This window comes from Bipolaris victoriae (assembly GCF_000527765.1).
Source record: "Bipolaris victoriae FI3 unplaced genomic scaffold scaffold_110, whole genome shotgun sequence".
Lineage (NCBI taxonomy): Eukaryota > Fungi > Ascomycota > Dothideomycetes > Pleosporales > Pleosporaceae > Bipolaris > Bipolaris victoriae.
Window position 1 is genome coordinate 16,631 of NW_014575282.1, and position 15,851 is coordinate 32,481.

General features: G+C 49.9%; 6 protein-coding genes across 6 annotated transcripts; 4 read left to right on the top strand and 2 right to left on the bottom strand.

The window, feature by feature from the left end:
• Nucleotides 1–232: 232 nt before the first annotated feature.
• COCVIDRAFT_41421 (hypothetical protein) lies at nucleotides 233–1,189 on the top strand (the record flags this gene model as incomplete). The annotated part of the gene is made up of 1 exon (XM_014696907.1): nucleotides 233–1,189. One exon carries the CDS (start codon nucleotides 233–235, stop codon nucleotides 1,187–1,189), a length of 957 nt encoding a protein of 318 aa, XP_014552393.1.
• Nucleotides 1,190–1,663: 474 nt separating this feature from the next.
• Nucleotides 1,664–2,585, top strand: COCVIDRAFT_110425 (hypothetical protein; the record flags this gene model as incomplete). The annotated part of the gene is made up of 2 exons (XM_014696908.1): nucleotides 1,664–1,714; nucleotides 1,854–2,585. The coding sequence occupies 2 exons, from the start codon at nucleotides 1,664–1,666 to the stop codon at nucleotides 2,583–2,585; spliced, it is 783 nt and encodes a 260-aa protein (XP_014552394.1).
• Nucleotides 2,586–2,778: 193 nt separating this feature from the next.
• Nucleotides 2,779–4,181, bottom strand: COCVIDRAFT_110390 (hypothetical protein; the record flags this gene model as incomplete). The annotated part of the gene is made up of 2 exons (XM_014696909.1): nucleotides 2,779–3,958; nucleotides 4,009–4,181. 2 exons carry the CDS (start codon nucleotides 4,179–4,181, stop codon nucleotides 2,779–2,781), a joined length of 1,353 nt encoding a protein of 450 aa, XP_014552395.1.
• Nucleotides 4,182–4,634: 453 nt separating this feature from the next.
• COCVIDRAFT_19512 (hypothetical protein) lies at nucleotides 4,635–5,696 on the top strand (the record flags this gene model as incomplete). The annotated part of the gene is made up of 1 exon (XM_014696896.1): nucleotides 4,635–5,696. The coding sequence occupies one exon, from the start codon at nucleotides 4,635–4,637 to the stop codon at nucleotides 5,694–5,696; it is 1,062 nt and encodes a 353-aa protein (XP_014552382.1).
• Nucleotides 5,697–9,112: 3,416 nt separating this feature from the next.
• On the top strand, nucleotides 9,113–9,328 carry COCVIDRAFT_41425 (hypothetical protein; the record flags this gene model as incomplete). Its single annotated transcript, XM_014696910.1, has 1 exon — nucleotides 9,113–9,328. One exon carries the CDS (start codon nucleotides 9,113–9,115, stop codon nucleotides 9,326–9,328), a length of 216 nt encoding a protein of 71 aa, XP_014552396.1.
• A 2,958-nt stretch (nucleotides 9,329–12,286) lies between these two features.
• On the bottom strand, nucleotides 12,287–12,793 carry COCVIDRAFT_30209 (hypothetical protein; the record flags this gene model as incomplete). The annotated part of the gene is made up of 4 exons (XM_014696911.1): nucleotides 12,287–12,371; nucleotides 12,465–12,547; nucleotides 12,662–12,716; nucleotides 12,783–12,793. 4 exons carry the CDS (start codon nucleotides 12,791–12,793, stop codon nucleotides 12,287–12,289), a joined length of 234 nt encoding a protein of 77 aa, XP_014552397.1.
• Nucleotides 12,794–15,851: the final 3,058 nt, after the last annotated feature.

The following is a 15,851-nucleotide window of genomic DNA, read 5'->3' on the forward strand; positions in this document are numbered from 1 at the left end:
CGACAATGCACTATCTCTATCTCTGGGGTTATACAAGCTTACCCCGCTTTTGCAAGTGAGATACTGGCCTTCCTTATCTGGCTCTCTGATAGCAGCCATGGTATTTGAGTATACAAGAGGCTCTTGTTCAGCTTTATCTTCCTACTTACAATCATCCCAAACCTGTACGCATATATATTTGATGAAAATTACTTGTGCCCTACATCCCACAATTTCGACTTTTGACACAGCTATGGCTTCCGACACTGCAACCAAACTCAACCGCAGGGCCCTAATAGGATCATCCACAAGCTTTTGGTCTCACACTTCGCAGTCGGGATTCGATCTTACACATCCATCTACTCACTCTTTGCCGATCTCCGGACCTACTTATACAATCCAAACATCAACTCAGCCCATCAAGGTTGACCCCGCTAAATCCGCACTTATCATAATTGACATGCAAAACTTCTTTCTCTCCTCAGCTTTTGGCCGCAACCAACAGAGTGCTGGACATGCTGCTTGTGAACAACTTTCCAGATATGCCATACCAGCTGCAAGAAAGGCTGGCATCCGGGTAGTTTGGGTGAACTGGGGCCTTACAGAAGAAGAACTCAAAGAGATGCCGCCGGCAGTCAAACGTGCTTTTGGATTTTTTGCTATTCCCGCGGATTCAGACTTTAGTGCAGATGATGCGTTTGGGTATCATGAAGGCAGTGTGAGTGTAAATCGCCACGGAGGCGAGGAGAAGTCAATGTACTGTGGCATAGGCGCAGACTGCGGGACACTTACAGTTTCAGAGGGATACTGCGTTTCTGGCGGCCGTCTACTCATGCGCAATACTTGGAACACTGGAATCTACCCGCCTCTTGAGGCCATGTACCTTGAGGGTAGGGAGCTTGATAGCAGGCCCGACGTTTGGATTCACAAGAATAGGATGAGCGGCTTATGGGGGGCCACAACTCCACTGAAAGAGTTTCTCGATCAAGAGGGTATCAGGACACTGTTTTTTACTGGGGTCAACACGGATCAGTGTGTAGGCGGAACTTTGACAGATGCTTTTAGCCATGGGTATGATTGCGTTCTTTTGAGTGATGGTTGTGGGACTAGCTCACCAGAGTATACACAGCAGTGTTGGGAGTACAACGCGAGTCAGACGTTTGGATTCTGTGCGAGCTGTGAGCAGTTTGCAAATGGCGTAGTGGGCTGATGGCTCAAAATGGAAGGGAAAAAGGCTTCTAAAGAGTTAGAAGTGATGTGTGGGAACAGGTCCCTAGCATACTTTTGAATACTGTGAAATCAGTTCACTTGACGTCCCAATGGTGCTTTTCCGCCTCTGAGGGCGTGGCGCTTCACTGTGAATTTCTTAGAAAACTAGAGTTCTCATCCAACGACTATTTCAAATTAAGAGAAAACAAAAAAAAGCATCATTCTCAGGAGCTCACAAGACAAGACTTCTAGTTCATAATACAATTATACTTCCAAACACTATCCCTCTAGATGATATCACGGCCATGCCAAGGCCGCCCGCAGACATCGGAAAAAGCCTCGGCTAAGCACCGCGAACCCCAGGGCCAACCCCGATGCTATCCACCCCACCCTTGCTCTTCTACATCATTACCAGCACTCTTCCTACAACAATTGGCGTTTTCCGCAGTGTAGAAGAGTCGCCAAACATCACAAAATGTCTGGCTTGAGGATATTAGTGCCCGTCAAGCGGGTCATTGACTATGCGGTATGTTTAGTTTAGCACCGAAGAATGCGCCCAGTCCCGAGCCTCGCATGTGTTGCAACGGCACAAGAGATGAACTCTACAGACGCAGTGACATGGCAATATGAAGAAGAAAGCAACAGATACTTATATGGAATAACAGGTCAAACCCCGGGTAAACCGTACGCAAACCGCCGTCGAAACCGCAAATGTCAAGCACTCGATGAATCCCTTTGACGAACTCTCCATCGAGGAAGCGGTCCGCATGCGCGAAAAGAAGGCACACCACGCCAACGCCCCCGCCGTCGAAGACATCGTTGCCTTCTCCGCGGGTGTCGCAAAATCGCAAGACATCCTCCGCACAGCCATGGCCATGGGCGCGGACCGTGGCATCCACGTTGTGGTGGAAGAAAAAGACGCCCTCGAGCCCCTCGGCGTCGCAAAGCTCCTCCGCAAAGTCGTCGAGGAGCAAAAAAGCAACCTTGTCATCCTCGGCAAGCAAGCCATCGATGACGACGCGGGCCAAACAGGACAAATGCTCGCGGGCCTGCTCAACTGGCCGCAAGCCACACAAGCGTCCAAAGTCACTATCAAGGACCAATCCGTCGAGGTGGTGCAGGAGGTCGATGGCGGTGTGCAGACGATCAAGGCCAAGCTGCCAATGGTTATTACAACGGATCTACGACTCAACGAGCCGCGCTATGCTAGTTTACCAAACATCATGAAGGCGAAGAAGAAGCCGCTCGAGAAGAAGAGCCTAAGTGATTATGGACTGGATACTGAGGTTAGGCTGAAGACGGTTAAAGTTACGGAGCCTGAGCCGAGAAAGGGTGGTGTCAAGGTGGAGGATGTGGATGGTATGATTAGCAAGTTGAAGGAACTTGGGGCTTTGTAAGAACAGAAAAATATGTGTGTATTATCACCAAAATAAGAAATGATTGAATAGAAAGGACGCGGCAATGGAATCGTGTCTAGGTATCATATCTCGTTTGCATTTTCGGGATTCACGTTGGCAAAGAATGTTGGTCTGAAGAACGAAACTTTGATTGTCTAAGAAATGCATGTACAATGTCACCGTCCATTCTAAATCATGAAGACTGCGCAGCAAAGAAACTAAGAAAACTTCCTGCCGTCAATCCGCCCACAAGACTCAGCGACATGAAACCCCCTGCAGCCTCAAGTTCATCGGGTTCAACCCACTCAGCAAAGCCCATCATACAGTTACTTCCCAGGAAACCGTTTGTCATACCAAACAACAGCTGCACGACGAACAGATAGAAGAAGTCAGAGGGGATAGCCGCACCTTTGCCGCCGATGTTGCAGAGAAGATACAAGGGGATGAAGAGGATTCTTGCAACGGACAGGAAGAATAGCAACTGTGGGCGATGTGTAAGACGGAGAGCAGGCAAGGCCGGTCCGACACGACCGATGAGATCACCAATGTTCCAGAAGAAGAAGCCTAGGGGGATAAAAGCTGCGGGTTGGAAGAGGCGAGGTGCGGTGGCTGGATCGCGTACACTGAGGACTTGGGGTGTGAAGACGGGGAAGAACATAGTTACTGCAAAGGTAGTGAAGATGGCGCCGGCGAGCCAGAAGAGCTTTCTGAGGAGCCTTGTCAAGGGCACGCTCTTGCGCTCGGTACGATCTGTGTCGTCGTATTCGGGGCCTTCGTTGTAGGATGTGCGCAGCAGGCGCTGCTTGGAGCTGTCTCTGGAGAGCAGGTAGAAGAAGGCGAAGAGAGTTGCGACGGAGACGGCGGTGGCAGTCAGGAAGTACACAAAAGCAGAGGTGCTGGACTCTTGAGGCGCACCGTCAACATGGTGCTTCTTTGGGACGGAGAGCACGGAGATGATCTGGGTGATGGCTGGGAGGACACCGGCGACACCTTGGCCGGACATTATACCCTGGGTATATTCTTCCCGTCCAAACCCAGATACGTAGGCGAAAACGCCGTTTTGGCATAGACCTGTGGCCAGACTGGCAATCATGACCATGACCATCAGGAAGGCAAAGTAGACGCCGACGGATACGTCTAGGAACAGTTTGGTAGATATAGCAAGTAGTGTGAAGACGATGGCGTTGAGGGCGAGCGAAGCGATGATACGGCGGGGGTAGTTGGCACGGGCTTGTAGCTTGGTCAGGACAATCATGGAGCCTAGGTTGCCTACGGTGGAGACGGAGAGGATGCCGGACTGGAAGTTGCGGAGGAGGCTGTCGTTGGACTCGAAGCGGCGCTGGAAGTACGGTGCTGCTGCTAGAAACATGTTCCTAGGCGCAAGTTAGTCGTGTACATGTGGTGGGAGTGTGTAGGGACTTACCAGGCCCATAGCATGGCGACTCCCAGCAGGGTGAAGACGGCATAGTCGGTCCATGAGAAGGCCTGCTCCTCCGCATCGATATGCTCGCCATCAGGCCGCTCAGAGCCACCTTGTAGCGGTTCATACGAAGCCTCCGGTTCTTCGCGCCTAAACATCTGGCGTAAGCGCTCCATAGTGTGTTGCTATATGTATCGCGCTCGCGGTGTTGTCGAGCGTCTGGGGGCGGAGCTGCGGAGATACGGAGTTAGGGAGGTCTTGATAATGAGTCTACAAGTACGGAGGGTTTTGAAAGGACATGCACACGTTCACGAGGTAGATGTGAGAAGAGCAGACATAATCAGGCAACAATACAAGCACTGAATGGACTCATGATGGCGGCGCGTGAGGAGCACGTCGAGGAACGACAGCAGGTGATGCGGTGATGGGCAGCACGGACGCGACGCTAGCGTGGGGCTCTGCTCTGCTCTGCGTGGGATGGCTACTAGGGTTTGATGTCACCTCCACCCCCGCCCTACCCCTCCGATTCGCTGCGCTGGCTCAACTCCCAAAGATTCTATACAGACAGTACGCCAAAACTCGGCCGTATCCCCGCCAAGGCAACTGCTCTTCACACACGCACAACCGTCATGTCGTCGCATATGCCTCCGCAGACCATCTCGGTCAAGCGCAAACGAACTGAAGCGCCCGTGGACTCGCTGCGCATCGATCACGAAGTCAAGCGCCAGAAAAGCCAGAACCTTGACTCTGGCTTCAACTCGGAGCCAGAAGTTCAATTTTTCTTCCGGCGACTCACAAAGCCAGGCGACGATGCTCACGTAGCCACGGCCCCACCGACGCCAACCGCCCAGAGGCGTTTTCGCCTTGACCCTGTATCGAGAATCGGGGCAAAGAGACATTTCGTCGAGGAACAAAAGTCTTCCAGAGATGAGAGTAACTTGGTTGGGGGTCAAGTACAATCACCGGCATCGGAGCCTGCACTCGACCTACCATCACGACCGCGGAAGAGGCCTGGGGCGGGGAGTGCACTGCGGAATTCATCAAAGTCAAGCATACAGAGACAGGTGCAAGTGTCGGAGCCGTCTGAAAAGGATGTGCGTAAACTTGAGGCACTTTCAAAAGAGGTGGAGAAGATAGATAATCTCAAGATCCCCCTGCCCTCGACATCACCATCGAAATACAAACCCAAGGCCCCTGCGAAGCGGTTTGCTGAGCGTCATCCAGAAAAGGCCGCAGCGCTATCATCACACGACAACGAAGCTACAGACGTGGACGCCATGGACGTAGATAGCGAATACGTCTACGACCACTATGTGCGCGAGCCCGTTCTGCCGGATGCACCAGCGCCAACCGGGAGTGTGGGACTGTTGGTGATTGGCGAAGAGGACGCAGACTGGTGGGACAACGAAGAGGGCAGCGACCGAGAGTTTGATACGGATGACGAAGACGAGAATGCAGAAGACTACTACGCTAATGACTACCCGGAAGATGAAATGAGCGACGACGACGAGTTTGACCGCAATCTGTACAAGCCAAAGTACCGCCATGGCAGCGATGAAGAGGAGTACGATATTGAGCGTGACGAGGGCGACAGCGCACTTGCCAGCGGCGAGGACGAAGACGATTTGCATTTCAAGATGACGGTGCCAAAGGCACAACGAGTGGGGTACTGGGGTATGAAGGACGAATGAGGAACTTGATGGGACCATGGTATCATGACCATGTACAGGTGTACACTGCAAGATGGCCTCTATCTCTTTTTTTCCCTGTCCATCTCTCTCCTTCGATACACGTAATGGAAACCTGTTGCAGCTGTCCACGTACGTCGAGCATATACTTTGGTACTGATCTCGATCAACAAGCCAAGGCCCTTTTTTCTTTACCCCACACTCTCAACCTTTTTTTTGTAGACTATCCTTGTCCGTTTCACACCCCCATCCTAACCAGGATTCATACACGGTGGCATTTTCCGCATCCCCCCCGCTTGGGCTATTATCGGCTCAACGGTGAGTTGTTAGGACATGTATAGGCTCGGATAGTGCTACCGACTTGTTGAGCCAAGCAAGATGCAGATATCAGTCTTTGTGAGTCGAAATTCGCGCAAGTGCAAACATGGTAGCCTGGCGGCTAGTCAGCAGCGCTATTGCCTATTGCAATCGGGGGCATGGCAGCATCATTGCTCGGGTGAGAGTGGTGCGAGGGAAGCGAGTGGTGTTGTCAAAAAGGGTGGTAGAAGATGGTAGCGGTGCGGGTAGTGCAGCTGCCGTTTCCGAGTCGGGAAGGGATGTGAGGGAGGGACGTGGTGCTATGTTTCAGAGTGGGAAGGGACGGAAGCGTGTGAGTGGTTGCCTCAATTGCTGGGTGGGAAGGCGCGGTGGTGATAGGACAAGTAGTCACTGGCGCTCGTCGCGGAATAAATTTTTTCTGTCCAACCTTTCTGTTAGTTAGGCGGGCTATGAGCAAAGTTGCGGTCAAGTCTGATCAAGTGTCGGTCAGGCAATGGGCAGTTGTCGCCGGCAAGGTGCAGTTGGACAGGGAAGAGCGCGAGACAGGTATGTAGAAGGCCTCACGCAGACAGGCATGGCGACAGGACAGGACAGGACGGGCAACGGAGGAGCAAGATGACGCGCGGAAAACGGTCGTATACGCGCGTAGCCGCCAATTCTTGTTTGTGGCAGCAGTGTGGGCATAGGAAACGAGGGTTAGGCGGGACCGGCAAGCGAAGTTGCACATGGATCCATGGCGGGAGTTGTTGTCGCTGGTAGTATCCCGACTAGGCTAAAAAGACAGGCAAGGCAAGGCGAAGACGGTTGACCTGCCTCCCAGACGAGAGTGGTAAGCAGTGCGGGGAATTGCAGAACTGGGGGTTAGCAGCAAAGCAAAGACGGGGAAGGGCGACTAGGGCCAGAGGCAGCGCGGTAATGGGTGGCCCTTGGTAATAGTAGCAGAGATGAGGTGATGTCGGAGTTGCGTTAGTCCTAGGCTTAGGAAGACGACGACACAAGTCCCGAGCGCATCCCATTCGCCGTGCAGCCATGGAACCACGCTATCCGGCGCACAATAGATGGGCTTGGCGGGCAGAAGACTATCAGGCCGCAAAAAATAAAATAAGACAGAGAAGAAGAAGAAAAGAGCAAGGAGCAAGGTTTGGGACGGAGGTGGGAAAGATGCACAGGCAAGCAAGACGAGTTTGTGTATCGCCGGATAGGTCGCAGATCGATGGTTCGGATGATGCGGACACAGGATGAGACAGCAGAGCATTGCGGCCAAGGTTGTGCATTATGGATTCGTCGAGACCTCTGGCATGACATGACGCCTTTGTGCCTGGTCGGGGCATTAAACAGGGACAAGACGGCCGGCACAAGTCGCTCTATTTTGTCGCGAGACGTGTCACCGTGCCCGATCAGGGGCGGAGGGATCGTAAAGGTCATGGACGGGGTGGATGAATGAAGAGTGGATAATCTGTCTCGTCGCCCCAGACACCCCCCGGCTCGAGCGTTTTGTTCCAAGCAGCCTTCTCGAAGGCCGATGTCAGCGAAGAATGCGATAGGGAGGCCAGGGCGCGGGTGGGTGATTTGATTATGCCTCGTTTGGCTATTGCGGCAACCGGGCCAGGATGCCCATGGCTGTCGCTTCACCACCGCGCAAAGGACGCACAATGCCGACGCCTTGTTTGGCAGCGCAAAAGCACAAGGGCGAATCCCAGGCCGTTGGGATCCGGGGAATCGAGGCCGGAGCTCCACTTACCCCACCCCCCATCCCTTTAGCACCAGCCTCGCGTGGGGTGGGTGCATCCCCCAAATCCATGCTCCAAACCGAGGAGCGGTCAGACAAAATCATCATGGCTTGCTCCGTCCGCCCATCCTAATGCCCTGATGGACGGCTTATCGGCCATGACGACGAGAAGTCATCGTGCTGCCGTCGATGCCGCCATGCTTACGCCAGGGAAACCCAGTCCAGCTCACCCCCAACTATGTCGCTCTCACAATATGTGTGTGTGTGCTGTTCCTCTCTGTACTAACCAACTAACTAACTAACGTACATCCCATTCTCTCCCTCTCTCCGGACCGCCCACGTCACGCCGTGTACAATTACACTCGACTTATTGGTTTGCTTCTTCGGCCCGTCTCTACCACTTTGCTCGCCGCCATTCTTTGCAAACTTTCCTGGTACAGCAATCTTGGCTGGTGGACCTCCTGTGCCCTCGCCTCGAATCCTGCAGCCATGATCACCGTAAGGGCATGGCCTGGACTTTGCTACCTGTCGCGACCCATCCGCTTCCCCGCCTGCTGCCAGCGCCCTTTGATTCACTTCCTGATACACTCTTGTCCTGACCTTTTTTTTTTTTGCTTTTAGCTCAAAGCGTCCTTGCCGTCCCAAAGGGCCCTGCAATCCCAACTAGTCATGCGAGTCAGACCAATGTCCCCTTGAGCGGTGAATCCTATCGGAACTTTGCTCCTTGCCTTGTGTATAAGAGAAGCGCCCCCTTCCACGCGGTCATTGCCAATCTCTACACTACTACTACACAGTCCTGCCAAATCATTCCCCCCCCCCCTTGACTATCTGACTCGTATCTCACTCCCTCTCCCTTACACAAACTCACTCACACACACGTCATCCCATTGACGCCCTCGCTTGTGTTGGACAATCTACCCCCTGGCCAACCCCCATACTTAGCTGCCAATACATAACCCTCGCTTCCACCTATCCAAACAAGAACGTGAGTGTAACCCTGCACCCGCCTCCACGCCAACGCATCCACCGTATCTCAGCCCTGTGTCGCATCCCGAGCCTTTGGCAATCACCTTGGCAATTAGCGTCTGACTCATCCCTTTTTTAGATTTCCAATCCCGCATCGTATTCAATCCCGGCCCTTCAGCCTTGCCGTCACACAAAAGCAACACGGCTCATTGCTATATAAATAACTTTGGCCACCTTCCCACACATACACGTCAACCCTAGCTTGAATCACCTCATCGCAACAAAACTACTACAAAACTCCCACCTATTACCATATCCTGGGTCTTTACCAAACAACGCATCCTACTATTACTACTTCTTAACCCATCAACACACCCACACCACATCCACACACACCACCGCCAAAATGCTCTCCTCATCAAGCGCCGCCTTCAACCCCCGCAAGCGCCTCTCCATCTTCACAAACTCAACCCTGGGTCACGACGTCAGCGCCGCCTTCAAGGCCTCGGCCAACCTCTCGCGCGCCTCGGGTTTCAACGAGACCCCGGCCCCGCCCCCATCTCCAGTCGACTTTAGCTTCCCCAGCACGCCCACCGAAAGCCGAAGAGGAAGCACAAACTAAAATCGAAAAACAAAACAAACAACACAGAATACCCTTTTCTTTCACCAATTGTTTATTCTTTTCCTTTTCCTTTTCTTTTTGAATATTCTTAACTTACCCTTTTGTTCATGTCCTCTTTTTCTTTGACATTTTTTTCTTCTTTGCTCATTTAGCGTGTTTGTTTTCGATTACGATGTTCGGATTTAGGCACTCTGGAAGGGGTTCTCGGTGGGAATGGGACAGGACGATTGATACTTTGATCTTTCCTTGAGTAAAGGACGATCAACCACATTCTCTCCTTTTTTTTGTCCTTTTGGCGTTCTTACTATCGTAAAAGGGAATGGAACAAAATATCTCAAACGGCAAATGAGAAGGGAGGACGGGTTGGGATATGTTTTTTTGGGATATATCTTTGCCAGTTCACACATAGGGGCTTTTTTTGTATATCAACATGTTTTATTCTCTAAACCAGAAAAAAAACATTATATCTTGTTCACAACATATCTTTTTTTCCGAGTGCGTTCCCAAGACGTACGCGATATTGCCAGTTCCTTCGTGACTGCTCCCGTCTTCTTTTCTTTCTTCCTTTTTCTTCTACTTTGTTTTACCAAGCAGCCCATGTTTCGAGTTGATGGATAATAAGCCTTATCCATGTCATCATTTACCCAGTCGTCGCAAAAACTCAAAGTCGCAATATACTTACACACAGAGTTACATTACTGTATAAGCAATAAATTCTTCACCTCATTAATTCCAAACAAAATCTCTCTCTCTCTCTCTCTCTCTCTCTCCGATCCAAACACGCTCGTGCACAATAATAATTTATACATACGCTAAAATCTCTTACATTTCTTGGGTTATGACGTAGTTAGGTAGTTAGTGTCTAGAATTAAACTTTCCCACATACTCGCAATCTTTAGCTTGTCATAACGCAGCGCACACACATACATACACATACGAATGTGACTGTCCTTTTAGGCGCCCCCCCCAACACAAACACACACACACACACACACACACACACGCGCGACATTTTTTTCTGAAATATCAGGGCGTTTAGTCTAGCCTCAACAATCAACTACATCATCGCCCCCACGCACGCTCCTTCCTCGCTCAGCCCCAGCCTTGAACTTTCAAACCCAATCCAAGCCACAAAATTCAGCCATGATCCAGCCCCAGCCTCTCCTTTTTTTGGAAGGGGGTAAGTACGTCACTACTGGTGCCTTATTGGATGGGGGGGAGATTGAGCTAAAATGTCATTCACACTTTCCCGCCTGGATAACCTTCCCACGCGCTCTCTCTTTCTCTCTGTGTACGCTATCTCCCACGTGAAATGGGCTCAACCCCACGACTATGTTGGTAAAAAAAAGAGAAGAAAGTTGGGTTGATGTGATAGATTTAGTTTTAGCGGTATTCGAGAAAAAAAAAGAAGGGGGGGGAAGGGGGGGAGATGTTGGATATGTGAATCCACCACGTCCTTGGAGTGGGAATAGTATGGTCATGCATATCCGTACTGTTACGTCCTTGGCACGAATATTTTTCCAACTACAACGCACTCTGCATACGCCAGAATCGCTCCTACGCGACACCGATGTACATATACTTTCTCATTTGTATACTTCAAAATACCTTGTTAATTCCCACAAGAACAAGGTGCAATCCACATCAAGCGAGATAAGATAACAGCCCAAACTCTAATCGCGGGTATTGAGTCCACTGGAGAAAAGTGGAGTATTCGTCCTGGATAGTTGTTAACAATCAATCTTAATTCAGCCTAGACCTCTCCAAATTGGGGTTGGATTGGTAATCTACATTGAATCAGATTGCAATCTAGATTGATTGTAGACAAGTTTTTGCTACGCGCAAGGGGAAAACCCAAGTTATATCCACGACGTATTTACGTGCTACTACGCTAAGATACTGAAATACGTCTGCAACCTATGTTACTAGTGTATTTGCACAACGACATGTCCGATTGGTGGTCTAAAATTGCAGCACGTGAAAGAAGTAAAAGATGAGAAAAATCTAGTGAGTTGGAGTTAGGGTTTTTAAAGAAAAAAAAAGGCTAAGGTCGAGGTGTAAGTGACAAAGGATTTCTAGGATAAAAGTACTATTAGTAAGTAGAGATGGTGGGATGGGTCTATGGGTAACGCTCCTGTCCATTTTTCTAGGGTTTGTGTTAAATTGAGAGGGCGGCGATAGTTTGACATTTTGTTTCTTTGCATGGTTGTATATCAGGAATGAAAAGAGAGAGAGAGAAAAGGGATGTCTGGAGTGTCAATGGACTGGTCGTAACAATATCGGTATGCATAAGGGGTCTAGAAAGGGAGTGAAGTGACCTAGGCAGTATCTTGTTTAAATTGGAAACAAATCTCAGGGTTGAGAAATAAATAAGAAAACCGCGAGTCTAACCCTAAGTGCATGCGAGAAAGCTACTAAGCTGATCGCGGTTGTTGTTTTTTTGCAGAGAAAGACTAAATTGATACGCTAGACGTAGAACATATGTGAAGCATTCGAGTAACAAACGCAGGACAAGCTTAACAATTCCACTTCTCGTCATTCGAACATTCATTTGAGGAACAAAGTCCATGCCACTTCAAAGTAGAAAGCAAGACTTCAAACAAATTCGTAATGCCCAGTTCAATCAGTTTTCTATTCTCTTTACCAATGCAAAAAAAGGGAAGTCACCCCTATCATAACCCACGCCTGCATCTGCTTGCCTTCCTAGCCACTAATAACTAGACAATGCACATTTCTCGCATTCCCGGTACTGCCTGCTCGCACATGGCTTGATTCCTCCGCCTAAAAGTGCCAACTGAAGATCCCGTCCATGCACGCCAGGAATCATTCAGACGATGTCCATGACGCAGAGCAAACATGCTATATCAATTCCAAAGTAACATCTTAGCATCTCCTTGGCTAGGATAAATGAATCAGGTAGACCAGAAATGCAGATGCACGATCGTCGACCAAGAGAACTTAGTATCCACCACGAAGTGCAAGCACCAAGTGCAATGTCGCACCACCCTCGAGCTGGTAGTCTGCTGCTGTCTTGTCGTCGCTCCTACAGTGTTGTGTTAGCTTCATCTATTCAAACAAAAATTTCCGGCGAGGAAATAGGTATCAAATTCACGAGGAAGGAAGTGCTGAAACATACATCTGCTTTCCGCCATAAATCAGACGCTGTTGGGCAGGTGGAATACCCTCCTTCTCTTCAACACGCTCCTTTATCCTCGAAACCTATTCTTTCCGTCAGCTTCTTTTTCCTTACAACCTGTTTCCAACCTCTTCGTGCCGGCATTCCAACATAGGTATTGTTTCGCCGCAGCGCAGGTCGGTCGACGGATTGCGTACCTTGTAGTCGGCCTCGATGTCGAGCTCAATCTCCTTGCCGGTAAGTGTTCGTACTCTGCCGCTTATGTCAGTCCTGCTTATTCCCGCCCATGCTTCATTTGTCACTACACCCATAACCTACTTGATCTGCATCTTGTCTGTCCGTCGTTACCGCGCGCCTCAATGACGTTGATGTCTATATGTGCAGCAACGTTTGCCAGTCTTTGCGCTTTGGAGGATTCGCGTTACAAAGGTCCCGGAATAGAGGATAGGTTTCGCAGTCGGGGTGAGAATCGGTAAGTGGAGATGCTATAGGCAGCAGCGTAAGTGAGTGTTGTTTGCGGTGACGCCAAACTGTCAGGCTGCACCTACCGCATCACGGACCACTGATGGTGGGGTCGAATGCGCCACGAGGCGGGGCAGAGATGTGGCTGGTGGTGGGACCTAGCCCAACGCAGAGGGGTACGACAACATGTGTGATGCAGGGACACAACGTGTAGCGTGTATACAGATCTCCAACATGGATACAGGCATATAGATAGACACTGTTAATGTGTAGTGTGGTACTTGTTCACTTGAATTCTGGTAAACCAAGTATGTTCTCATAAAACTTGACCCATGACTAGCGACTATCAGATTCACATGACTTTCTCTAACCCTTCCTTCAGCTTACCCAATATGTCTATTCTGACAATCATGATTACTCAATATCCCCTTCCTGCTTGATGATCATTCGGACCATCCCTTGGCCTCCCTGCCAAGAGATGTTGCCGCCCATAGTATGCAAGATAGAAAAAAAGCAAACAACGGAAGCCCTATATTCCAGATCAGCTACTCCACTCCAACCCTGTAATCCAACGACAGCAACATCTCCAAGTCTTCCTTCCACATATTCGCCCCCCCTTACTATACCAATCTAGTCAGCTTATCCCCCACTCCCTTACGTTTCAGCTCTGCACAGCGCAACCACCAGATCCACCCATCTCTCACGATCGCATATCGGACACCGTAAAAGCGCACCTAGTCCCTGTCCCATCCCCTACCCTTGGCAAAGGGCAAGACGCAGACGCAGACGCAGGTAGACGCAAGCACACTTCTCCACCATCTCGCTACACATGAACCCCTCACCGCCCCCCATCCCATCCCTTGATGCCCCAGTCCATCTGAGCACCGGGAAAAGCAAAAACGGCGGAGAAAAGTAAAACACAATGATTACTATTTCCGTATTCACCGCTTCCCCATGTAGTCCAATCAATGCAGCAAGCATGCAGTGTTCAAGCCTCCACCCCCATTATACACGCTTGAAGACACACAACTTACTAGGTCCAAAACCGTCAATGTACCCAATAACTCCTTCACCGCATCGCAAGTAAGAAGCCAAGACAAGAAGAGAAAGAGAAATCGACCCTGGTAATACACACAGACATGTCTCGGCTACGTCAACGCCCATATATCTGTCACTTTGTTTATTACCGGTGAAGGAGGAAGGGGGCAACAGACAGCGACGGCGGTGGCGGGCGGTTCAGTTTTTACTAGGCTTCGATTGGAGATTAAAGGCATCGTACGAGGCCAAGAAAGCGGTAAAGTAGTTTGGTTTCCAAATAGTATGGCTGTTACTCCATCAGGAAAAAGAGAGGAAGAAAGGGAAAGAGAGAAAAAATAAAGAAAAAGGACGATAACGATGCTGCTAGATTTCAAGGCAATAGCCGTCGTCCATCACACAGGTTTAGGACGCGGGGGAAGGGGGAGGAGTGGGGGAGTCTTGCGTACCAAACTCTAGTGATCCTTGGTACCCAAGTTACAAGCTAAAGCGCTGATCTCTCTCACATCTGCTGATTTTCAGTTTCTTCTTCCTCCGGTCAACAGGGCATGTTCATTGTAACACATGGTAGTCATGAAAATGACTCGGATGCGAATCCATCCGAGTCTAAAAGAGTTTGTACCATTGGAAGGTGTCTATCAAGCCAGTGTCACCACATACAGCCAAGCTGTCTGCCTGCCACCCAATCAAGGTGCCTCCTCTCTCCCCTACCACCTCCACTAATCCATGACATGCAAGCAAGCAGAGAATGAACAAAAGCAATAGGCATAAAAAGAGAATAAAGGACGTCAAAAAAAGAAGTAATCAAGCATATGCACAACTATACAGGGAACCAAAGCAGAAAAACCTCCGAGTTGATAGCCCCACATATGTTTTCTTGCGTTGGCCCCAACAACAAACTGGGTCAAGTGCCAAAAACGAAAAAAAAAGATCCGGAAGAGAAAGAGAAAGAGAGATGGATATAGCGAAGGGGGCAAGCCGGTATAGCCCTCAACGTTAAACCGGAAAAAGAATAAAATAAAAGCGAACAGAAAAGGGTCGTCATGCATAGGCTTGCCTATCTAGGAAGAAATTGATTCTAACAAGGGTCCAGGGTGGGTATATGTGAACAATCTGAGTGATAGCGAGGCGGGAATAAAAAAAAAGGGAGAAATGGAGGTTTGGTCGAGACAGGGAGGGTTTGACAAGGCTGCTTGCACAATGTTGAACATGGGATAAAACCAACTTGCTTTGACCACATGTCTCCATTGCCGTTGGTGCTGCCGTTGTTGTTGCCTCGATGCGAACTGCCCCATAACAATATATGAAAGAACAGGGGAAATGGCAGTTGAGGAATGCTGACGAGTGATATATTCCGCATACCACATAGTTGACAATGCTCGCAATGTACTGTGTACAAAGCAGACGGACAAATTGCGCCGACCGAATTTGCTCATTCCCGTCAGTGTGGTGCAACATGTTCGTGCACCCGATAAGACTAAGGAAAACTGACGGGTGTCAGAGATAGAAAAATGCCGCCATTCAAGAGTGAATCTGAGAAAAACCAGGAACCGGGATGTAAAACAAGTCCCGATACGAGGGCAAGAAATGTGCTTTAGAATCGTATGTTTCGTCCAAATCGCCTGCCAGAACTAGAGCTAATGGAGGCCCCAGTTCAAAACGTGCAACAGCACCAGCACCAGGACAGGGTAGGCTTGACCCCACAAGCCACCAGCCGAGGGTGCGGGATAGGAATGTGAGAAGACAGAGAGAACATGGAAGGGCAAGATGTTATAATACAGGGATGTTACTCCGGAGCCGACCGCAGTGCAATGGAAGCGCGATAAAATCGTAAGATTGATGATGCCCAAACAGGAAAAGATGACGACGTCTTTTTTGGGGGGGAAGCCA